Source organism: Saimiri boliviensis, chromosome 12 (assembly GCF_048565385.1).
Source record: "Saimiri boliviensis isolate mSaiBol1 chromosome 12, mSaiBol1.pri, whole genome shotgun sequence".
NCBI classification, from domain to species: Eukaryota; Metazoa; Chordata; class Mammalia; order Primates; family Cebidae; genus Saimiri; species Saimiri boliviensis.
This window is the reverse complement of record NC_133460.1, coordinates 39,051,251-39,077,461: the sequence shown is the minus strand read 5'-3', so window position 1 is coordinate 39,077,461 and position 26,211 is coordinate 39,051,251. Positions and strand designations below refer to the sequence as shown.

Sequence of the window (26,211 nt, the reverse complement as noted above, 5' to 3'; positions counted from 1 at the left end):
CCTGCTTCAGAGCCTATTCTTTTTCCTAGGCAACAGCAACAATAACAAAAAAAAGCACACACACACACACACACACACACACACACACACACACAATAAAACACCAAACAGCAGCAATGCCCTCTCCCCCTTCTCGTTCTCTCCTGACTTTTTCTGAACGTTGGTTGACTCTGCGAGCCTCCACCCTGAGGGTGGGGTGGGAGTGTGGGGGTTGGGGTGAGCTCTGTAAAATTGGTAGGAGACGTGTGGAAGAAAGCAAGTCTCCCGGGTATTTCAGCACTTCGGCAGAAACACGGGGGCATTCTCATTGGCAGCCTCGGGGGTGGCTGGCACAAAGAGCCCAAGATTAAACGCGGCGCTTGGGCTGGCGAGGTTGGGGTCGCGCGGTAACTCTCCAGGTGCTCCTCGCTGGCTCCCGGGGTCCCGGCCCCGCCGCCGCGCCCCGCCCAGCTCTGTCCCCGCAGCCTCCCGGGCTGCCGGGCTTTGTGGTTCGCCCGTGCAGCTGGGCCCCTGCTGGGGGTGTCGTTACGAGCATGTGCAGACAGCAGCCCAAGGTAGAGCGAGCGTGCCGGGCGAGCCCGGAGACTTGCCTTGCAATGCCATGTTTGTGTATATGCTCTAACTCCCGGAGAGCAATCAGGGAGACGGCTCCCCAGCCAGACTTGGCTGATGTTTTCTTGTTTCTGTTTCAGCCTTCAGGATAATTCCTTCAGCAGCACCGCTGTAACAGAGTAAGTGATTCTTACCCTTAAAATTAGACTTGCATGCCTTTCTCTGGAAGCAACTATCGTGAAGGTATCCTCCACCGTTCCCAGCCGCTGTTCCTTTGAGCTGCATTGTTTCCCCGAATCTGGGGCTGTGAAGACCGTGAGACTTGCTGTCTGATGGGGCCCAGAAATCTTTACAGGTTGAAACCAGCATTTTAGTAGCTGCGGGAGAGATATTAAAACCAGCTGATTGCTTGCAGGAGCTCAGTGCTCCAAGATATGTGTTCTTGGAGCTCAGATTTAAAAAAAAAAAAAAAAAATCTATTTGACGTGTTAGAAGGGAAGCTTTGTTGTATTTTGCCAACACTGGTGTCAGTTTTCATGGAGTGCACACTATATACATTTACAGCAATAGGAGATAGATGTGAAATGAGTTGAATTCCAGCATGTGGTAAACAGGCTAAACTTATCTTGGCCCTATCTTGTCTACAGATTTTTAAGACATATCAGAGTAAACTTTTCTTGCATGCCCTTTGTCATTTTTGTCTTCTGACTTCAGAGATGTAGCTATAGGAGGAATGAATCACCTGGTCCTATGGTTAAAGCTGTTGATTAGGGCAACTAACACCCTTCAAACATGGAATGAAGTGTGCCAGAGAGCACAGTATTTTTTTTTTTTTTAGATATTTATAGTTTATAGTTTTAATTTTTGTCATCCCTTCCTTAATATGTTTTCCTAATATCGTACTATATTTGTTAAAAATTAACAGGTAGTATATTTTGCTAATGCTGTATGTAATTTATATATATGTGTACGTATGAATATACACTTCATTTAGCATTCTTTCTCTAGGCTAATTCATGATGTTTGCTTCTGGGACCTTTGTAGAAAGCACTCTAAACAGCTTTTCAGGAAAAGGGCATGTGTAAAGTTGTATCCCCAACTACATTTTAAAAATGTTATGAGTTTGATATAGAAGGCCTCACTAACTGGGGAGCTGTTTGCTAAAATTCCCTCAAAAGCAAATAAATGTAGATATAGGTATCTTTTGACTTCCAAGTCCTACCACTGTCACAAGGACTCGGTGAGGGAGGGGTAAGATTTCCAGTACTTCCCAGGCCCTCTTGTTTTCCACATTCTTTTGTTTCTCTCTTTTGATGTGCTGCTCCTTTAGTGTCCAGTGTTGAGCAGACTTAAGTGTTGAGTCACTTAAAACGAACAACCAACCAAAAAAACAGGTTGACTGTAAAATATTCATTTGGACCCACATTTTGTTTATGAGATTGCTTGGTAACCTGTGCTGCAATGTTGCTTTTCTAAAAGCCTGAGAGATGGGGGAGAGGTGTGCTAAAGTGTACATCTGCAGGCCGAAGATGAGGCCTGGACTTCCTGCTCCAGGTGCACAGGTACTGCTCTCCTCCCTTGGCTGTGCTTACAAGCACCAAATGCTTTCTGGCCCCGATTCTCAGGAGCCCGATGTGGCGGAATCCTCAGTCAGTTGCAGGCACGGCAGGTTCAAAATGGAGACATTTAGCTCCAGATTTCAGATAGACATTTTTTTTTTTTTTTTTTTTTTTTTTTTTTTTTCTGTGGAGGTTTCATGGTTAAGTGCTGGGGAGAGTCTGGTGCCTTGTCTTTGGACACTCCCCAAGGAGTTCTGATTGCATAAGATCATGTTTTTACTTTCAGAGGAGTGACAGTGATTTATTTTAAAAGGCACTGAGAGATAATTGGTATGCCATCTGGCTAATATAAAAATCTAAAGAGCCTATTGAAAACATACCAAAAGCTTCATAGGTGTAACACATCATTGACTGGGATTGTTTAAAACTAGTCATTGTCCACCATAACATTTCCCCCTCCCCTCAGTAATATGAACCATATTCCGTGCTTCTCTGGGCATGACCCCATAACCCTCAGGACCAAGGTGCTATAGCCTGAGACACAGACACAGCAGGTGCTCTGGAAATGTTTGGGTGTGGCCTTGGCCTACACAGAGGAGGGACTTATCTCCCTTCTGTGTTTTGGATACAAGAAAAGCTCTTCTGCCTCCTGTCCCCACGCCATTCCTACTTCCTTCTACTCACACCCACTTATTTCCTTCAATGCCTGAAATTTCACCTAGAGATCATTTCTTTTGGATTAAGGTCTCTTGTAGTGACCCTTATTAAAATGGAAATTAAAAAGTTTGTGCCCTTGGGAAGTGGATTCAGATTGTCATGAATACTTTAATATGAATTATTTTACCTAACCTGTTTTCTAACCTGTTATGGCTATGGTTGTGCTTCACCAGCAGGGAGTCTTAGAAGAGTCAAGGGGAAAGGGAAATTGGGAGGTACTCAAGGACGGATTTTATCTTCTTCTTGGTTTTTCCCAGGCCTGGCACTATCTATGCAGCTCTGGACAAATTCAATTTTTTTTCCACCCCAATGTTTTCGTCACAATGGCCTTGGCCTTTTCTTCTCTATCTGTGGCACCTTTTCATCTACTATTTTTGCATGGTCATTTGTGACGTTGCCCTAACTAACTTGCTATTTTGAATAAAGCCTGCAATAATTCTGATTAGTTATCATTCAAAGCAGTGGTTCTCAAAGCTAACTGATCATCAATAGCAATGGGGAATGGGATTGGAGCTTGTGAAAAATGCAGTCTCCCAGGCTTTTTCTCAAAGTGGGAACCCAGAATGGGTGATTTCATTGGTGTCAGGACAGTGCTGGTTTGGGGTTTGGAAACCTTTAGGTCAGTGTTAAATATTTAGAAACATAGAGGTTCTATGGTACCCATGTGTTTTAAAAATCCACATTCCTGGGCTCTGCCTTCAAAGAGTTGATGTAGTGGGGCTGGAGTCTTCTATGTTGACCAGGCACTTCAGGTAGTGCTAATGCAGCTGGTTCTGGGGCCACATTTTGAGAAACCACACAGGAGGCTGTACATCTGCAAGTCTGCCTTCAGGGAACGTGGTACTATAGGGCAAGTGTAAATATCTTCATAGCACAGCTACATTTTATCTCGCAGTCAGTCTGAGGCCTCTCTTCTGTTTTAGGCAGCAAAGATAACTTATTGTGGGCACTTCTTTCACCATCATTCCTCTAAGAAATGGCATGCCCTGTCTCTTGTAAGCCTCTGGCATATAGACTGAACAGATCATTTGGTTCCTGCGTTTTGGGCTCAACGTGGTGGAGCAGAAACAATTCAGGCTTCACTGCTTTAGGCCTTGGGATCTTGACTTACAACTTAGCCCAGGTGCACAGGTAAATACCTCAGATCGATCTCAGGCTGAATTGAGATTATATAAAAGAACAGGTGAGCTGTGAAGTACCACACAACTTTTTCTTGTTTGTGGTTGATTGAGGGAGCAAAACTACAAATAGGAAAAAAAAAAAGTAGCAACCCTGAGCATTTCACAAAGAAATAAGGGGCTTCAGGGAAAGGACAGAAAGGATTTGTTAACTGAATAGAAGTTGATGGTCTTTACCAAAGTAAATGAAAATTCAAATGAACTAAAAGAGGTTCTAAAAGTGTGCCGTGTAAGCCAGGAGATAGCTGTATTTCAATTACTCTGTGAGCTTGGAATTGTGTTCCTTGGGTGGCACCTGGAGTTGTTTAGTAGGCATTAATATTAGATCATCTAATCAGGTCCAGCTTCATACTTCAGAAGCTTCTCCAACTTTGTATGTTCTAGTGCCAAGTTTCCATTTTTAACTAATTGTACTTTGAGGAGAAAGATTAATAAATCAAATGAGGGGGAAAAAAATAAGTTCTTGCCAAATCCCCAAACAATAGATATTGTTGAGCTCCAGGACTGACGCTCCAAAGGGCTTTGCTTAAGCCCTAGATCTTTGAAAACAACAATTCTACATTTTTGTTCTTCATTCATTGTTCTACTTTGCAATTGAAAAACATTTTTATCCACATTACAAAGCCCAGGTGATCTATTAGCTGAATGCTACTAATGAAGGAGAACAAAGGAATATTTGTGAATTTCTTTTCCATGAGATAAACAGAGACAACTATTGGCAAGAAAGCAAGGAGGGTTGGTTTATTCTATTAAAAGCAGCATTTTGTTAACTTTTTTGTTAAGTCAGAGTCTTACTCTGTTCCCCAGGCTGGAGTGCAGTGGTGCGATCCATCTCACTACAGCCTCCACATCCCAAGTTTAAGTGATTCTCATGCCTCAGACTTCTGAGTAGCTGAGACTACAGGTGTGTGCCCCACACCTGGCTAATTTTTAGTAGAGACAGGTTTCACCATGTTGGTCAGGCTGGTCTCGAACTTCCAACTCAGGCCCACCTTGACCTCCCAGAGTGCCCGGATTACACACGTGAGACACTGCACTAGGCCAACCAATTTTTTAAATTGCCAGAGGTAACAAAATGTTTCAGTAGGTAGAGAAGGTTAGAGTCTGTGGGTGCCCTTTGTTTAACTCACTACAAAACTATAAATTAAAAAAAAAGATTTTAAGGGAAGAGGGCTGGAGCTTTAATGGATTCACTCTGTGGGTTAATTATACACCATTGTCAGTAAAGAATATTTTAAATTGTTAAATTATCTCATGGTATAAATACTATATTATGGTTATATTTATGCATGTAGGTATTTATTTGCTTTATTTTTGTCTACTCATTACATTGTGGATTTCTTAAGGCAAGGTTCAGATCTTTTTTCAAATTTTGTGACCTTTAGAAGCAGTGCTACACAAAATGTGAGTCTCCAAATCGTTTATAACTTGTCTGAGATAAGATAAAAGCAGAAATGGGGAGTAGATATCTAATAATTTTAATAGGGATTTGACATGGCTGTGACATTTTTACCAAAGTGTTTGTCCACAGTGGTGTGGAAATAAAAAAACAACGGTCTGTCCCAAACCCTGAGAGTTTGAGAAGCACAGCTCCAATGTCTAATGTAGTACCTGAATTTGGTAAATACTCAATAAATGCTCATTAAATTATTTCAGAGATCAGATCTCTTAGGGAACAAAGTTAATTATTTCAATTCAAGTATTTTTTAGTGTCTCTGGGGTACTCCGGCCCTGTGGCAATATATCTAGGAAAAGAAATTATAATGATTTCTACTCATGGAATTAATAACTAATCAAAAATATCTCAGTGGTACAAAAGATTACAAAGGGATGTGAGGCGAGATATAGTTGTTTGCCAAAACCTCACAATGAAGAGAAAATGTTTATGGATTAAAGTTAAAGTATGAACTTGGCACATGTATTAGACTTCTCTAAAGGGACAGAATTAAGAGGATATATGTAGATATGAAGGAGAATTTATTAGGAGAATTGACTCACATGATCACAAGGTGAAGTCCCACAATAGGCCATCTGCAAGCTGAGGATCGAGGAAGTTACTTTGAGTCCCCAAACCTCAAAAGTAGGGAAGCCAACAGTGTAGCCTTCAGTCTGTGGCAGAAGGCCTGAGAGCCCCTAGCAAGTCATTGGTGTAAGTCCAAGAGTCCAAAAGCTGAAGAACTTAGAGTCTGATGTTCTAGGGCAGGAAGCCTCCAGCACAAGAGGAAGAAGTAGGCCAGAAGACTCAGGCTGTCTATTCTTTCCAGCTTCTTCTGCCTGCTTTATTCTAGCAGCACTGGCAGCTGATTAGATGGTGCCCACCTAGACTGAGGTGTGTCGGCCTCTCCCAGTCCACTGACTCAAATGTTAATCTTCTCCTCTAGCAACACCCTCACAGACACACCCAGGAACAATACTTTGCATCCTTCAATCCAATCAAGTTGAAACTCAATATTAACCCATCACAGCACATTAATGAGAACATGGCACTTGGGTGAACTTGGCTGGGAGGGTACAGACCTGGGGAAGCCTCACTTGAGCAGTCAAGGATGAGCAGGAGTTGAAGACAGAAAAAGTATTCTAGGCTCGAGTGAGGCTGGGTGGGAATGGTTGGGAACAGGAGCAAAGGCTTCGTCCTACACTACAGCCAGAGGGGTCCTACTCCAGATTCCCCTAGGCAGGGTGGAGCACTCGAGATTTTTCAATATAGAAGAGCCAATAATTTTTAATAAGGTTAATCCAGAAGATTTATGAAAAGGAACCCTTTCCTTTTCACAAGATCAAGAAAGTCTGAGGCTAGCAGAGTAAGCTAAATGGAGGCTGGTATGGTTTGGGACTGCCTCAAGCAGAAAAAAATGCAGAGGCATATAGTGGAATCTCTTTTGAGCCAGTGACGGGCTACCAGTCTTGGTGTCCAATGTCCCCTCAGGTGCTGCGAACACTTAGGTCCTTGCTAAGATCCTGTTAGTTTAGGTGACACAGGATACTGGAGGCAAAAAAGAGTCGTGTCTGGCTCTGAGCTTTTAAGCTCACGTGATATGACAACATTGGTATCATAAACTGGTAGACATAGGACCTGGAACTTGTTTGGGAGAGAATGCTGAGGAATGTTTCATCTTTTAGTTTTCCATGTTAATCTTGAGACAATTCTAGATTATTGTTTCTACGGCTATAGCAGACAGTTGGATCTGATGTGATTTTTCTTCTCTCACTCCAGGTGTGACGAAGATCCAGTCTCTCTACATGAAGACCAGACTGATTGCTCCAGTCTCAGGTATAAGCCACCACTGCTTGGTCCATATTTGTGAGAGACAGAAACCACCTAGGTCTGGTGGCTCTCCTTTGGATTCTAGTCTCTTCTTTGAATTCCAATTATTTGTTTTCATGCCTCATCTCTTCTCCTACATTTTTACCTCTTGATAAAATTTTGTCTTTTCCACTTTTGGATACCACCCCCTTAGCACCCAGAGCAATACCTTACATATGGGAACACTTGATAAATGCCTATTGAACTGAATATTGATTAGCCTATCTCAATATTCTCATCACACACCCTAAAGGAAGAGGCTCTAGATTATTCACCAAACATGTTATTAAGTGTCTGTAGTATGATCCTGGTCATTAAAGGCTTATGGTACTATGGCAAAACCTTCACTCTTAATCGTTTCTTCCACATTTACTTTGTTCCAGGCACTTTTATCTGTATCTTATTATTTGATATAAACTGAAAGGAATCTGATATTTCCCTTCTCATCCTATAGATGGAGAAACTGACACTCAGGAATGATAGCTCATCCAAAATAGCGTAGCACTATGAGACAGAATTTAGGCCCAAGTCTCTCTGACTTTACAGTCCACTTACTGGATAACAAGTGTCTGTTGAAGGCCAATTTTCTGAGCCAGGAGCCAGTCATAATTTGGGATGGAGAGAGACAAACCAGTGCTGCTCCTAAGCATTCAGTTTGCTAGAGGACATGGGCAAGAATATAGATGTGGATGCTACAGTGCCTTCAGTGCTACTATGCTAGAGGTAAATAGTGGATTCGCTTAGAAGAACCAAAGAGTTCAGAGAGCTTTCTTGGATTGATTCCTGAAGAAAATTACACAAGGCATGTTACTCTTTTTTTTTTTTTTTTGGTGAGGTCCAAGGCCAAGAAAAAGAGGATGCCACCAAGCAGAGTGAGTATCTTGCTGGAAAGCCAATAAACGGTAGAGAGAATTGTTTGAGTTGCAGAAATAGCAGGTGGTTCAGGACGGTAGGAACCCTGGGGACCTGGTGGAGTGAGGAGGTAAAAGGTAAGATAAGAAGTGAAGCTTTAGAGGTAAACAAAGAACAGATTTCCTAGAGTTTGTGTTCCTTGCTAAGGAGTTCGAAATTATCTTGGAGGTATTGGAGAAATTTAAAAGAACTCTCTTTTTTTTTCCCCCTTTGCAAATAATCACATAGCTATGGCCCTGCCTGAGAGTAGCAATAGCTTTCATTTATTAGGTTGCAGCCTTGGGTCAGTTTCCTGTGGTAGGCATTTAACAGAGACTGTATTATCTCTGTTAAACAGACATTACATCTATTTTATGAATGAGGATCATAGAGGTGAAGTGATGTTGCCCAGGCCATATGACTAATAAGTGGGAGGATCTTTCAGACTCTGGCTCTTTTCAGGACACCAAGCTTATTCTCAGTCATGATTTATTCCAATAAGTAGTGGCATAAATTACATAAGCTGTGCTTTTCTGTTTTGGAGATCCTGAAGAACCAATAATATGCGAGAAACTATATTTCTAAATAGGACTTTTGTAACCAGCTTTTACATTTGTGTAATGGGAGAAAGATGCTTTTTGCCCCCTCTCCCATTTCCTGGCTTTCCAAGTCAAGGAAGTAAACAAAATCACATTTATAAGTTTTAGATGACTTGAAAATGTGACATAAATGATATAAAAATAAAGTTCAGGTATTATTTTGGGAATGAGTGTATAAAAAATAATAATTTTGGATTTGAAAAGCTTTTTTTTTGAGACGGAGTTTTGCTCTTGTTACTGAGGCTGGAGTGCAATGGCGTGATCTCGGCTCACCGCAACTTCCGCCTCCTGGGTTCAGGCAATTCTCCTGCCTCAGCCTCCTGAGTAGCTGGGATTACAGGCACACACCACCATGCCCAGCTAATTTTTTGTATTTTTAGTAGAGACAGGGTTTCACCATGTTGACCAGGATGGTCTTGATCTCTTGACCTCGTGATCCACCCACCTCAGTCTCCCAAAGTGCTGGGATTACAGGCTTGAGCCACCACGCCCAGCCTGAAAAGCTATTTTTTTTTATTCTCAAGTGTTCTATAATCCTACTCGAATGACAGCGTTTAGGTAACTGTAAAGGCAGCTGTTCTTTCTTTTGTTTCTCATGCAGGATCATGGAGTGGATGGGTTTCCTGTGAGAAAAATGTACTTCAAATGAACTAGTGTAGTTTCCAATTCATAGTTTGATGTTAATTTCCAGATCTATTAGTGACTTAGAATTCTTTTAAAATTGTAAATGACCTCACAGCAAGACTATTAACCAGTGTCATTGGCATTGATTTGTTTTTCAGTTTTTAACATTGAATAATTATTTTAATTGTTGGGTTCTCCTTTATCAGATAGCACTACTACATTTGTCCTGGATTCAAGTTTAATTATTTCACATGGTTTTATTTTTATACCTTGTCCAACTGCACCCTGATCATGTTCCAGACCACCTGTCTTGATATTTGCTTTGCTCTTTTCCCAGAGACTACCTGGAACTCATCCTCCCTGATGCCAGCTCAGTGAATTTAATCTGCTTTATTCATTAAAAGTTGTTTTGAATGGTGGGCATTCCTTCTTTGCTGGTCTTGCCACTGGCTTTATGTGTCCTTGAGCAGCCAGGAATTGCTTTCCAAGTGACTTTGCAAATGCTGTTTTATGGGTGCTTTTGGTAAGGTAGCATGAGGGAAAAACAACATCTGTGGGAAGCGGCCACTCCTCATGCATTTCATGTTCCAGTGACAGTGATTGCCAGTGGATTAAGGTTAATGATATGGATTACATAGAGAAGGCCCCTTCTAGTTATGTCTGTGTTGCTTGCTGAATACTTGGCAGAATGAAAAATAAAATGCATCTAGATTTAAGTAGAAAAATGGCTTAAATAAGAGGGTTATTATGTCAGTATTTTTGAGAAAATTGAAACTGGAGGGGGTTAAGGACATTGTACTGAATTTGACTGTTGAGTGAAGAACACAAGGGCCATCCCAGCCCTGAATATATGAAGATAACACCACGCTCTTCCATCTTCTTCAGAATCAGAACCTGGACACTGAGATGTTTGACTTTGCATTCAGGACATTGTTCAGAGGGCCTGCGTGGGTAAAATTTGGCCCATGCCTTATATTTTACCCAGGCAACATGTAGCCTATCAAAATAGATCCCGTTAAATTTTTAAGTATCTCTGAAAGTTGTAGAGGATGATTATAAACTGACATTGCCAATAAAGAGGAAGCATGGGGCCTTGAACCAAGAACACAGGTGTGAGTCTGGAGACCCACCTGAGGCCTCTGGGTCTGTGTGGATTTGTTCTTCTATTAGGAATGTGATTTAATCTCTTAGAGTCTTCATCTATAAAGTAGGGATGATGATATCTCACCTGAATATATCACATTATTATTGTGAGAGGGAAATGTGATATATGCGAAAGCTTCTTAAAGTGAAAATTTAAAGATAAATAATAAGTACATAGTTACAACTACACAAAGTTTGTATCCATTAACAAAGATCAGAAGGGAAAGGGAAGTGATATAGAGTGAAATTCACATTTCTTGTTCATGCAAAATTGTGTGTATGCTAAAAATTTTGCTAGGTATCTATCCTATAAATACAGCAGCAATGAATATCTCCAGCCTTCTTTCCTGCAGCAGTTTATTCATCTTTTTTTAAGTGCTTTCTAAATTGGGTCTTTCCTGTTTTAGAGATGAAAACAATAAAGAGAACTACCCCGACGCAGGGGCTCTGGTAGAGGAGCACGCACAGCCCTCCTGGGAGCTGCAGCAGCAGCATGTAGAGCAGACCTTGCTGGTGGACGGCGTATTGCGACCCAGCATGGGCAACTTCAAGTCCCGGAAGCCCAAGTCCATCTTCAAAGCAGAGAGTGGGAAGAGCCACGGAGAAAGTCAGGTAGCAGCTCTCGCTCTCTCTCTTTCCTTAGGCCTATGCCAAGATGGGTGATTCTCAGGTTAGGGCAGACGTTTCTGGCAGACGATTTGAGTGCACTGTTTTGTAGGAGGGGATCGGCATGACTTGTCATTGTGTGCTCTGCCGGCCTGAGACAGGTAGAAGCTCTTGCAGGTTAAAAGTTGGGTGCGCTGAGCTGGCTAATAATTTGGTGCCCTTTAAAACATTGTCTTAAATATTGGACTTTGATTATTTATTTATTTATTTGGAGACAGAGTCTTGTTCTATCCCCCAGACTGGAGTGCAGTGGTGTGATCTCAGCTCACTGCAACCTCCGCCTCCTGAGTTCAAGCAATTCTCCTGCCTCAGCCTCCCGAGTAGCTAGGATTACAGGCACCCGCCACCATGCCCAACTAATTTTTTTTTTGTGTGGGTAGTTTTAACAGAGACAGGGTTTCGCCATGTTGGCCAGGCCAGTCTCGAACTTCTGACCTCAGGTGATCCACCCGCCTCGGCCTCCCAAAGTGTTGGGAACAGGCTTGAGCCACAGTGCCCAGCTATTGGACTTTGATTTAAAGGAGCAGCTGCATTCTTTTGAGGGGTTGGGGAATATGAAGGAGGATCTCTCTGCTTTCATTCACCCAGGTTGTTTTCGTGCCTCAGAGGTAGGGACTCTGCTCAGCAAAACCAAAACACTGTTTCATCCAGAGCTATTCTTTTAGGCTGAAGTTTAGCAGGTTGGAATAAACATACAAGTATATGTGTGTCTGTAGTATCTGGTTTTCTGAGGTCAATAAATAATTAAATGAATAAAGGAAACATCTTTCTAATACATTTTGATAATAAATGGGTATTTTATTAATTTAAAAAAATTTTATGTAAGAATGTAGCAAAGACTGATTTTTTATCCTAAAATTCCCTCATATAATTTATGAAATTTATGATGCTTTTTTTTTTTTTCTGAGACAAGGTTTCACTGTATCACCCAGGCTAGAGTGCAGTGGCACAATCTCAGGTCACTGCAACCTCCACCACCAGGTTCCAGCCATCCTCCCACTTAGCCTCCCCTGCTAGCTGGGACTACAGGCACAAGCTGCCACGCTCAGCTAATTTTTGTATTTTCTTGGTAGAGGCGGGGTTTCAGCATGTTGACCAGGCAAGCCCTGACCTCATGAGCCACCTGCCTCAGCCTCCCAAAGTGCAGGGGTTACAAGAGTGAGCCACCACGCCTGGCCTTTATGATGCTTTTTTTAAATTTAATTTTTAATTTTTAATTTTTATTTTTTATTGCATTTTAGGTTAGATTGAGTTAATATAATCTACTTTACCCTTAAAAAGAGGTTAATATTTCCAACATTGAGATTTTACTTGTAATGCACCTAACATAGGTTTGGGGACATGTTCCATAAGCGTTCACTTTGCTTTTTTGTTAACATTTAATGTGAACTTTAAAATTATGTGGGAGGCTGTTTTAAGCCCAATCCTATTTAGCAAATGTGTATCAGGAGATCTTCCTGTTATAACAACTTTGGCTGGGCAGGTTTTTTAACCTTGCATTTATTATTTGCTTTGTGATTTTTGTCTTCCTTTTTCCTTGGCATTGCAACCTCTTATTTAGTCAGTTAATTTCGTAGTGAGAGGAAAATACCCTCTGCATTAATGAAGCTGTGTTGCAATTATCTTAAACCGAGTGTAACTGTTGTTGCAGAGATGTGAATGTGAAATACCATTTGAGTTATGATTAGCTTGAGATTATTACTGAAGGCACTCCGGCACCTAACTAATTAGGAGAGTCATGCTGGGGAGGGCACAGGTTCCCCAAGGGCTGCCCCCAGAGTCTGACTGATCCCAGGGATGTTCTGACCTTGAATCTCCTACCACCGGTCATAGTAAGCTTCAGGGTGACCAGCCATCTCTCCTCAGAGTGCCTTTCTTGTCATCCTGTAGTCTGGCCTCACAGAAATTGCACAGTTGTCACTTGTAATAAGATGCTAATGGGGCATGTAATTCCCAACCTGTTGCTCATACACAGGTAGATTTCAGGGGAGAAACATGCTTGTATAGTCTTTGCTCATAATACAGCATTGGAATCCTGGACTACAGGTAAAATTCCCACTGGAATTTAAGTGGCCTGTTCTATCTGATACAATGAGCTGCATTCTCAAATGCCTTCCATTCCAAGCAAGACATTTGTTGAATAATGGAATTTTCCAATTATATCTGGGTTAAAACAAGACAGATCATTATTGAATGCATATAAATTATCCTAATGCCATAAGAATGTTAGGACACTTGGTATGAGTTTCTGAACTCTGGGGATCAGTGAGACTCAGATACCATTTTTAAATGTTTTATTTCAGTTTATATTAGCAGCATCTACTAAATTCTTGTGAGTTGCAGATAATTGAATCACAGAGAAGACTTGTTATATATTCAGAAATAGAACAATAAAACAAATGATATAATAAATAACTAAAATAAAATTTTATTAGTCCATTCAATCTTCTTCTTCTTCTTCTTATTTGAGACAAGCTCTCTCTCTGACACTCAGACTGGAGTGCAGTGGTATGATCATGGCTTACTGCAACCTCCACTTCCCAGGCTCAAGGGATCCTCTTGCCTCAACCTCCCAAGTAATGGGTACTACAGGCACCCACCACAACGCCCTGCTAATTTTTTTTTATTTTTAGTATTTTACCATGTTGGCCAGGCTGGTCTCAAGTGATCTGCCCTCCTCAGCCTCCCACAGTGCTGGGATTACAGGCGTGAGCCACTACACTCAGCCTCAGTCAGTCCTGTATAATTAATTCTTGTTCCTCTTGATCTCGCGTTAGTGGTATCATGACACTTTCTGTTTCTCCACTAAAGTTCTGCAAATCCTGACTCAGTCCACTGGTGTTTTCATATGCCTGTATCCAAGAGTCTGTCATTTGAAATGTCAATTGTTTAAAGTGTTTGGTCCTTTACTATGAGGCTGTTGAGATTTATCTTTACCAAAGACACAAACTGTAGCCTAATGCTGAATAAAACCTCAGACAAGCATTGGAGGAAATGAAACCATCTATAGATGACAGAAATAGAAATGGCTGTGGTTAGTTTACTACCGATAATTTTAAAATGCGAAAGGTCTGATGAGAGTTTATAATAAGCATAGCACATAATGTGACATGCAAACGAAGACAGTAAAATTATTCCACCAAAATTAGAATGTCTTGAGGATAATGAGTAAGCCGATTTTCAAAGAAGTCAGGGAATGTTATTTCTGATTTTATAAAAATGAATGAATATAGTTTTTTACAGAGAAAAAAACTCAAGATATAATACTCTTAAAAGATTCATGAAGTCTGGATAGGTCATTAAACTCAACAGACAAGTCTCATGTGCATCCCTGAGTGAAAACCAGTGACCTAGATATTGCTAGATTCAAATGAAAGAAATAAGGCTGTGGATAAGTCAACATTCTAAATAATAACTACACTTATCACTGATCGGTATCATTCTCTAGATATCAAGCAAAGCTCCACCAGGACTTGGACCAATATGGGAGAATTTGATAAAACTATTTCATAAGAGTTTTCATCACAGGGAAACTGTCACACTAATTGTGTTTACCATGTAGTATGGTTGAAAGAGTGGTTCTGTTTGTAAACAGAACACTCTTTATTTGGGGGAACTTGAGTTTATGTTGCAGCTACAAATCCTACCTGATGCTTGTTGCCATCATCAAGACACTGAGTTCTAATGGTTGTGCTATAGGATTGTCATTCCCCAAAATAACATGAAGGCCTTATGGGCACAACCTTCATAATTTAAAACCAACCCTCTTTGAAACTGAAGAGCACCATCATAGATGTTGCACTCCTGCCATTTCTGGGTGCTTTTTTTCACAAAGTTTGGAGGCAGGACCTCAGAGTGGCTCTTCAGGCTGATCCTAACCAGGTTAAAAACAAAGGTGTGAAACAGATAAAAGGAGCCCGATGGTAACTGTTGAAAGTTTGGCTTAATGTTTCACTTTTCTTACCTTTATTCTGATGCCCAAAGTCAGAATCAGAAGTTCTACTTCTGGAGGATCAGATTCAAATTTCAGTTTGAGCAACTTTTCTTTAATATTGGCACTGACCACTTATATGAGAATGAACCATGGGTAGGGTGGCAGAATCTGAGATTTTGTGTGCATTCATGAATGACTGATTCCGGTTTTGCACCCGCTTTGAATGAAAAAGTGAAAATGGGAGAGATTTAGTTATATTTGCTGATATAACAGAAGACCAGGAACTGGAAGGCAATGCAAGAATGCCCTCTAATAAGTTAAGGTATTTAGAATAAGGAGAATATTTATTTGAATTGGAGTCATTTTTCCTTTCTGCTTGTTTATCTCTTTCTTCCTTAGACAATAGGCTTTGCAAAAGAATGCCTTGGATAGGACCATTTAGTGATCTGTCTCCTGGAAGGACCAGTTTTAGGGATGCTATTGCCAGAGTTCCTTGAGATGATGAACTTGAAGTTAGAATGAGATGTTGATCAAAGTGGAATCCAGTGACAATTTACTCTTACGTAATATCTAATTAGATAGCAAACACCCTTTTCAAGAAGGAGAACCAATTTAAGATATGGATTATATGTTATAATATTTCATGAAAAATTAACAATGATCCTGTATTGATCACCATATAAGTCATAAAAGTGACTTACAACCCAATTTGGGGAGGATTAGACTTAACTAACAGAACCAACTTCCTGTAATGGACCTCATAACTGTCCGGAGGACACTTATTTTTAGCAATGGTAGATGCAGTCTTGTCATCCCCACTCCCTGCCATCTGGCATCATGCTATGCACTGTCCTGCTGCCCTCCCCTCTGGTGGCTATTTTAGCAGAAGACAAAAAGTAGGAGGCTATATAGAGCTTTTCTGCAGTGAGCTGTACACTGTGATCATACTGCTAATCCGCCCCCTCGGGGAGACCAGCTGTTTGGTCTGGTGCATATCAGCATCAGGTTTCTTCCCCTGGTCTCTGTAGATGTGTTAAGAGACCGAAGAGAGATCTAGGTCTGATTGTGAAATTTTCATTTTTATCTTTCTAGAGACAAAAAGCTCCCTAGACACTTTGAGGCAAAATAACCTAACTATAAAGTGTTTACTATATTTCTGTTATCAGCAGGCATAGTTCTTATTCTTATTGTACTAGACTCTAAATTAAGATAAGGACAATAGTTAATTCTGGGCCATTTCTCTTCTACTCCCCAAAAGAACTAAAATTATATTTTCAATTATGGACATACTTTATATGCATTTTTTTCTTGATGTATTCCTGATCCTCTGAGCAACTTCAAACAGTAAAAGCAAGAAAACCAGAACAGCTGATCGATTCTGAGAACACTGAAAAGCTAAAATAAACCTCGAATAGAAATTCCATTCACTTTTCAGTGAGAGGAAGACTGTTAGGTTCTGAATATGCCTTTGAGGGCTTGCTTCTTGCAGTGTGTCGAGAGCTTGAATTCACTGAGATCCTAACAATCGGTCTTAGTTAAACAATTGTTTTGACACATTAGTTTGTGTTGTATTATTTCTCATGCATGATTTAGCAGCTCCAGTTTATAATTTTTACATCAGTTTCTGATTAGGTATGGATTTGCTGGAAGATCTGTTACTGGTCAGGAAGAAAAGTGGTCCTCTGGGTTTGTGTTCACTGTCTCAAGATAAAATGATGAAGTTTCAGGGTGACAGGGCTCTGAGAAGTGCAGGGTCCTGAAAGTGAGATCAGCTGAGTGAAATGTTTGGATTTACTGGTTTCTTGTGGTCTATCAGATTCTGATCCTCCTCTTTGAATTAAGCCTGTTGTTAAAGCTTAATGGTTAAGCTGACAAAAAAAAAATGGTATTTTTAGGAGGGAACCTGAGATGTCTGTAAAATCACTTTATCACTTTTTTTTTTTGAAATATACAAATATATTCAGCTTAAATACTCACATGAAGGAATCTTAAATGAAGTGATGTACTTAGTCTGCCTGCACAATACATCTCAGAAATGTAAAAACCTAGCACTCAGACAGAGTTTGCATTCAAAACAATGTAATTTATTTGAGACTTTTAAGTTAATCAATGGAGAATTTGGTAATTTGGTATTGTAGCACTCAGGGCCACATTATATAACTGATACTCCATCTATGATGGAAGTTACAAAAGAATCCTCCTTAAAATAATAGACATGAAGGTATCGATGGTGTTGGTTGAGTGTAGCAATGGAGGATGGTAAGGACTGATTCCTACTTACGTGCTGCTCGGAATATTAAACAGAGGTGCAGATGGCTGCCATGCCGGATGACTATTAAAATTGTCCATTTGCCACTTCCTCTGCATCTTGTTCATACTTAAATAAATTCTGAGTTAAAGAATTTATGGTTTTTCCTCTATAGTTCCAAAGAGAATTTCTACTATTTTATAGCCATATAAATTCAGTCCAATCAAGATCTACTGACACATGGAGAGAAGAGGAGCATTCATGAGGCTCCTTTGTCCGTATTGGTATCTGTTGACCCTCCATTGGGTTCCAAGACCTGCTGCCTCTACTATGGAGATGTTTCCTTTAATAAACCCGAGAGATAAATAGTTGAGTAACAATTTAGTGATGTGGTAAAACACATGGTCCATAGCTGCAGTTGGACATGGGTTCAAATTCCTTCTGCTACTTTCTTTCTTTGTGACTTTAAGTATCACTTACCAGCTCTTTGTGTCATTTTTCCTATCTTTAAACTGGAGATAACAAATTATATCTATCTTAAGAGGTTGTTGAGGATTAAAAGTTAATAATAATGTTTATATCATGAAAATGATATAAACTTAACATTCAAAGTTTAGGGGATTAGAAGTAGTTTTTAAAGTGTTTTATAGACTCATTTCACTTGCATAAACACAAAAACCTCCTTAATTGCATGTTTCATGGGTTGGCCTAGACTGAACTCTGCTGCAATAACAACCTAAATCCTTAGTGATTTAAACCAATAGAAGTACATTTCTCATACATGGTACATAGCCATCACTGGTCACCAGTAAGTGTCTGTTCACATCAGTCAACTAAAGACTCAAGCTAATGAAACAATTGCAGTCTTGAATGTTGCTGGTTTCCAAGTGAGAGAGCAAGATATCTTGAGGGTCCTGCACCAACTATTACAAGATCCAGCCTGAAGTAACACATAGCATTTCCATTCTCTACTCATTGGCCAGAGCTGATCATGTGCTTTACCATAACCACAACCCCATAACTCAATGGACCAGGAAGTACAATTCTACAATATGTCCTAAGAGGGAGAATAAAATACTGGACAAAAGCACTAATGACTTCCACATCCCCTACTCAAAATAGCGCATAACCCAAAGCAAGATGAAGTTAATTGGTCTTTTTTCTTTTCTAGCCCTTCACACCACTGAAGTAGTAATGTTATTAATGTCAAGGACTAAAAGAAGAAAAGAATATTAATTAGTTAATTAAGTATCACCAAAGGATATATGTGCTATTATATTATTGTTTTGAACAGGAACTGAACTTTTGTATAAGCATCTCTTCAGTGAAACACCTGCTTCATTATTGTAGGGAACAAAGAAGTAGGTCTAGCATTGATTTCTTTCTTACTGCCAAATGAAACTTCAAGCTCATCAATTTTGCTGCTTTATTTAGGAATAATGGTGGTCTTGCTCTCCTTAGAAGATTGGAGTGACTTGGGTGGTCTTGCTCTCGTTAGAAGATTGGAGTGACTTATGCCAGCTGAACCTGTGGTGCCGTGATTTAGAGACATTTTAAAATTTGACTCAAAAATACTTTCTAAAGAAAGGGGATTTAACAATCTGGATATTGTCAGATATGGAAGCCGGGTTTCTGCACACACATACATATGCAAATGCACATCCTCATGTTCTTTGTGATATTTATCCAAGAGCAGGGTGTTCTTTAGGCAAAGAAAACAGCTTATCAAGGACTTAGCCTGTTTTGGAGCTTAGAAGTAAAGCTGTTTGGAAAGTCTGGATAGCAGAAACAAAATGAACTGACATTTTGGGTAACTAAGAATTGCTTAACTTTATTAAACATGGTTAAATAGCACTCAGGAACTGAGACATAACATATTAATCTCAAGCCTACAATTTTGGGCTCCATAGTTTTCCAGAGATGTAGTTGCCACATAAAATATGGATGCCCAGCAAATTTGAATTTTGAATAAACAACTAAGAATATTTTTAGAGTAAGTATGTCCCAAATATTGCATGGAATATACCTACGTAAATTACTTACTAAATGTAAATTCATTATCTAAAATTCAAATTTAACTGGGCATCCTATGTTTTTATCTACTAACTCTGGGTGACCTTATCAAGAATGAATGGCATAAACATTTAATCAAATGCACCTTCTTCTCCCAAGGTAGAAATAACCAGCTGTACCCATATGATCTGAGAGCTGCCAGGATTTTTTTTCTTTTTCTTTTCTTTTCGTTTTCTTTTTTTTTTTTAGTTCAACCCTTAAAGGGTAGTTAAAGACAGCATAGGAAAGGAAGTTAGCAGACTAAATCTAGGAGATTTTTTGCACTTTTTATTTTATCTTGAGTGTTCAAACAGCATGGAAAAGCTGCTCACTCTCTTGGGATAATAAATCAAACATCCTGGAAAAAGCTGCTCACTCTCTTGGGGTAATACAGCCTTGAAAATTGGATAGATGTTCTCAAAAAGTTTGAAAATCTGCCCTCAAAGTCTGCACACAACCTTCCCATAGGATACAGCCATGAGCAGAGGCTGTCATCAAGTCAATAGGAAGGCCGACTTTTATAAGCCAGCTTCTGTGTTAAAATGATCAACAGTGACATTGCTCCTGGCACAAACAGACAGAACTATGGAGCCGTGTTTTGAGTATTAATCCTGTTGGAGATAAGCAGCCAGCCAGAACTTTGTGGCTTTGAAAACTGCTGCTCTATACTGAGGCTAGTGTCACAGGTGAGGGTAAGTTAACTATTTTAAGCATCATTTTATTCTGTAGATGCCTCCAGGCACAGGTAACTGATGTGCTTAAATTATGAAGGAACTTTGCCTTCCCACCCAACAAAGCTCATCAAGTTTTGTTACGAATCTTTTTTTATTTTAGCTGAACCCTCTCTACCTTTACTGCTTAATAAGTTGTAGCCACAATTAGGGGATTTCTTACAGGAACAGAGATGTTCAGCACCGCCTCTTTTGTTTTTTAACATGCTGAGCTACAATATTATGATTGCTTGGCTTGGTAATGTTGCTGCGTGCCAGGGAAATTTCCAATAGGAAAGAAAGGTCATTCTGGTGTTAGATTTTTAGGCTTTTCAGCTGTAGCTAACTTGAAATACCCAAAGGGAGACTGAAGGTTTAAAGGTAAGTCAATTTGCCAGCATGGTAGTGGTAGCAGTTGACTTTTAGTGTGTTTAAATCCAGAAAACACTGACCTTACTAAAGGCATAACCTACCAGATTTAAAATTCACCAGGAGAAAATCAGTGAATGTTGTGCTCATGGACCACAGGAGGGATTATACCCTCCCACCTCTTCCTTCTGTCAGGTTTTTCCTCCCCATTGTTTGCTGTCTTCTCAGCTGTATTGAAACTGACATTTGATTTAGGAACCGAGAGAGCATGGTCCTCTGAAGACCCAGTTATTGCTCCCTCTGAAAGACAAAAGCATGGAACAAAAGCCTGAACTAGTTTAACTCTAAATATTAGATTGGTGCAAAAGTAATCGTGGTTTTTGCCATTACATTTCAATGGCAAAAACCACGATTCCTTTTGCACCAATCTAATATAAACTAGGACAATACTAATGGTTTAAGGCTTTTTCCTTTTACATTTTGTTTATTTTTTTCCACTGGTTACCTATAAAGACTTTGACAGCTGTGACCTTTTCTACTTGATGCGAAGCATCAAGATGGAAATAGAGAAAATAAGTGCAAAACCCTATTATATAGCTCTGAGTGCTCCACTCCCACCTCATGCTAAAAAACAGAGTCAGGACTCTGCAGTTGGTTCTCGATGTAACAAAGATTCTGGAGGAACAAAGGTCTGGATGTTAGGGGCTTCCTTGAGCCAAGGTCCGGGCAGGAATCTGGTGAGCTGCACTCTAGCCCATGCAGCCTTGCAGTCTCCAGGGTTTGGGGGTGAGTGAGGAGCCCAGGCAGTTTACCAAGAGGTAATCAACTCTATGCTGAGATGGGGATGGGCTCAAGGTAGGCGTCAGGATGAGGGGGAAGCAGGGAGCTGGCACTAAAGGAGACAGGATTCTAATCTCTGGATAATGGAGATAATATTTTAACTCAACATAATAAAAGTCTTTGCAGACTATTTTTTTTAAGTCTTAAATCAGAAAATGTCGTAACTACAAAAATTCTTGAGTGTTATTTTTCTGCCATTGAAATCTTTATAATTGTGTTAAAATTTCAGAATTGACACGCCTACGGTTTATTACAGTATCTAATTGCAAGGCTATACCTCTGAACACATTTTGTTGTTGACTAAAATACTTTTGAAGTTGGTTTATTTTGGCTTCCTCTTAGTTGTGAACTAATTGCTAACTGTGAGTTGTCTCAGAGCCTTTTAGTGTTGTGTTCTTTAGAAGGAAATGTTTCCATTGCAAACGAGACTAAAAAGTGTGTCTTCAACACACACACACACATAAAATAATCCTCTGCCCCCTTACTTCAGAATGGATGATTTTAATCAGTCACCTTTTTTAGCTTTAGCTACGTTGGGACCTTTGTTATATTTTGAAAATAGCCTGCCCTATGCACATGAGCTGGCCTTTCCTTTCACTTCTCAAACTAACAATTGCACTAACAGTCCCTTTTTGGGCAAAACCATCGGTCAGTTTTGCTCAATTTGCCAAATTAGGCTCAGGAACTTGGTATTTCATCAGTAATGCTGGGTTGAGTGTGCTTAAGGGGGCCTTTGTTTTCTGTCTTGTAGTCTTGTAAGTTGTGGGGAGTAAAGATACGAGTGATAGTGGAACTGCCACCTAATTTGTTATCCTTGTACCATAGGATGTGGAAAGGATGGGGTGATGGAAGCTAGACAGGGAGTTTGTAGGGGCTGAATTGTAAAGGCCTCGGATTCTGTCCTAATGAGTTTTCTTATTCTGATACTTTGCAAACATTTTTCTATTTTGAATTTCTAACAGCTGAGGAGACTGGATTTTTACCACAAGAGGGAGTTTCTTTGAAATCTCCCTAAAGGGGATATTTTCCCTTTTGTACATTGAGTGGAGTGGGCTGAATAGTGTCTCCTTCAAATTCATGTCTACTTAGAGCCTCAGAATGTAACCTTATTTGGAAATAGGGCCTTTGCAGATATCATTCATGTAAGAATTCAGATGAGATCATCTTGAATATTTAGGGTGAGTCCTAAAGCCAACCCCTGGTGTCCTTATAAGAAGAGGAGCAGACACAGAGAAACATACAGGGAATAAGGCCATGTGAGGATGGGGGCGGAGGCTGAAGTGATGCTGCCACAAGCCAAGGAGTGCCAGGAGCCACCTGGAGCTGGAAAGGCAAGGAAGAATTTTTTCCTAGAGCCTTTGAAGAGAGCTTGGCCCTTCTGAAACCTTGATTTTGGACTTCTGGCCTCCACAACTGTGAGAGAATAAAGTTCTGCTGTTTTAAAGCCAACAAATTGTAGTAATTCATCACCAAACCCTAGGAAACTAATACAAGAAAGGGCTTTCTGAAGCTGGAGTGAGCTGGCTCCTTGGTGCTCAAGAGGAACTGGCAGGAACTCATGGGGTTCTGTTCCAGGAGGATGTGGGGCACTGACAGGGTAGAGATATATGGGCATAGGGCACTGTGACTGCGATCCACTGACTACACAATGGTATGGCGTGGGGACTTCTACCCTGAAGAAGCTGAGGCAGGTTGATGACTAGTCATTTAGGTTTAGCAGTTGCATTGAAGATGGAGAATTAGCTACAACGTGGCTGGTAACCAGGTAGAACATATGATCTTATTGCCTGGCTTTCTCAAAATCATAAATGTAGTTGAGAGTTTGTGTAGGATGTTAGTTTTATTATCAACTTTGTCACAGGTAGATGGCAAGATATAGATCTTATTGCCTGTCAGTCCAGGTTTTGAACTAATAGAATGATTCAGGACCCTCTTTCTTCACTCCTTTTACAGCTGACATTGGAGGGTGCCTCTGCTTGAGAGGCCATGGGCCACTGTAGTTGCGGATGCAAAGAGAGATGAGCCCTGGTGTTTGTGCTTGGGACAGGCATGTTACCTATCCTGGGGTAACAGTGATAGGAACAGGAGGCTGAGTCCTTAGCATGCACTGGCACTGCTCCTGCTGTCGTTCTATTTGTCTTTGAATCCCAGTGAGGCACCTAAGATTAACAATCTGAAAAATGAGGGATAATACGATCCAACTACAAGGTTTGTTTGAAGGATTAAATGAGATAATCCTTTTAAATTATTTACTGTAATATATAGTACATAGTAAAAGCTCAATAAATGTTAGAATGTTAGCTATTAGTATGGTTATTGTATCCTAATACATTGTGACAATAGTGAGAATAAAAATGAAAAGTTTGGTCCAGGCATGGTGGCTCATGCCTGTAATCCCAGGACCTTGGGAGGTGGGTGGATCACCTGAGGTCAAGAATTTGAGATCAGCATGGCCCCTCCTGGTGAAACCCCATCTCTACTAAAAATATAAAAATTAGCCAGGTGTGGTGGCAGGTGTCTGTAATCCCAGCCACTAAGGAAGCTGAGGCAGGAGAACGGCTTGGACCAGGGAGGCAGGGGTTTCAGTGAGCCGAGATCATGGCATTGCACTCCAGCTTGGGTGACGAGAGCGAAACTCCAACTCTCTCTTTCTCTCTCTCTCTCTCTCTCACACACACACACGCGCACGCACACACACACACACACACACACAAAGAAAAAAGAAAATGAAAAAGCTCCTATCCTCTCTGGAAAAGACCTATTGTTCTGTGACCACAGTGACCAGTAACCATCGGAACTGTGTTTTGTACCTGTTTAGCTGAGTCAATAACAACTTGCTTTTGGCAATCATTTGCTTCTGTAGGCTAGCCAGTCAGCTTGCTTCTGAAAGCTAGCCAACAACACACACAGTTGTAAAGCCAGACAATTGGCAACAGCTAAACTCTAGTGCACATTCCTGGCTAGTCAGCCAGTCAGCAACATTCTCACTCCAGCTTTACTTCTGCAGCTAAAGGTCAACTAATGCCTAAACATTCCGGCTTCTGGCAGTCTGCCAGTGCCTGAACTCTAAGGATCTCCAAGCCCTGAGGAAGATCAGCTCTCTTTGCTTTGCTCAAGAATGCCTCTGAAAGTGCACTTTACCTTGCTTGAGCAAGCAATGAATTCAGTTTTTTGTTCAGATATTGGGTAGGGACTTCTTCCTTCAAATGATAGAATTATGAATAAAATGCTAAAAGATCACAAAAATAAGGGCTATATGGAAAAGTTCACACAAGTAGTGATTTTTGGCCCAAGTTGTAAAGTAGAAGTTATTTAAGTAGAGAAAATTCTAGGAGGAGGGAGGTTTTCTAAGCTGAGGGAACACACTGTGAGTGAAGACATGAGTGACAGTGGAATTCAAGAGCTGCCACCTAATTTGTCATCTGTGGACTGTAGGATGTGGAAAGGATGGGGTGATGGAAGCTAGACAGGAAGTTTGTAGGGGCTGGATTGTAAGAGCCTTGGATTCCATCCTATGAGTTTTCTTATTCCGGTGCTTTGCAAACGTTTTCTAAGTTCTAACAGCTGAAGAGAATGAACTTTTACCATAGGTGGGAGTTTCTTTGAAATCTCCCTATAGGAGACATTTGTCATTCTATTTTGGCTGCCAAGCATCTGAACTCTGTTCTTGTGCTTGGAGAATTTCCCGTTGGAGGGAGAAAAGAAGAATGTTTTATTCACTATAAAAACTAAATAGGCCACTAATTGCTTTTTCAGCCTCCCTTTCAGCTAGGACATGGGCACAACTAGGGTGATACCGTTCAGAAGTACACTCCCTAATCTTGGTTTGAGATGAGAAGCCAAGAAGTCAGCTCTAGGAGTGAGAGTGAATGCGGCAAGAAATGAGATCTGAGCTGTGAGTGGTGGCCATAGTGGTGGTGCCCATTGTTGAGTGCATGGTGTAAACATTGCACACTGCAGAACTGACCTCTTTTCATTAATCCTAAGATTCACATATTTCTAACACTTTAATATCACTGAAGTCAGTATGCTCCTTATAACAAATGTTGTATAGAAGCTGATAAGCAGCGTTATTTACTTTTTTCTTAAAAAATAAAAAACAGTGATCTTAGGGTCAGTGTCTCTCTAAATCATCACTTAAATTTGTTATCCCAGGATACTATGCCATGTTAATGAGTTATGCTAATAACTGATTCAAAAATATTTATCACATAATGTCTATGTGAGATTATGGAGAATGAATGCGACGTGATAGTGGCCTTCATGGAGCTTTCATTGCATTGTGTATCTGGTGGGCTTGCAACCCCCTGCAGAGCATTCCTGCAATTCCTATCCCCAGTGGACTTGACCCCAGGTTAAGAAGCACAATGCAGGCCATAGAAAGCAGGTAGACTTGGCTGGTGTGGTGGCTCACGTGTGTAATCCTAGCACTTTGGGAGCACAATCCAAACGTATTGTCTGCTCTGATTGCGTAGAAGGAAGCATGCTTCCTAAAAGGATTACCTCTCAGGGAATATATTCTACTTGTGGCTGAAGAGTCTGATAAAAGATTTAGAGATAAACAGCCCTAATGACTGTTAGTTGGGATATTAGACATAGAGGCTATTTAAGCAGCCTTTGATAAAAAGAAAGTTGGCCGTTGTAGAGTTGGTCCTGCTTTGTGCTAACATTGTAGCTGGAGACCTTTTACTATTTTGCACCTTTGTGGAACCTCATTTCCCAAATCTAGCACCTTGGGTATAACTCAGGGTATACTGGAGCATTACCGTTTACTTAACATGAAAGTTTTGACATCTTTAAATTACCATTAAAATGCAAGTGAATG

General features: G+C 40.4%; 1 protein-coding gene across 6 annotated transcripts in view; it reads left to right on the top strand.

The window, feature by feature from the left end:
- The first annotated feature begins 226 nt into the window (after positions 1-226).
- Positions 227-26,211, top strand: part of FAM13C (family with sequence similarity 13 member C) — a 121,060-nt gene continuing 95,075 nt past the window's right edge. For 4 of the 6 annotated variants that reach the window (XM_010339341.3, XM_003928703.4, XM_010339340.3 and 1 more), the window contains exons 1-3: positions 561-731; positions 7,221-7,277; positions 10,975-11,179. In XM_010339341.3, the coding sequence (XP_010337643.1) occupies positions 670-731; positions 7,221-7,277; positions 10,975-11,179 (324 nt within the window). In that variant the 5' untranslated portion in view covers positions 561-669. The other 2 variants (XM_010339343.3, XM_010339342.3) reach the window with 2 other exon arrangements.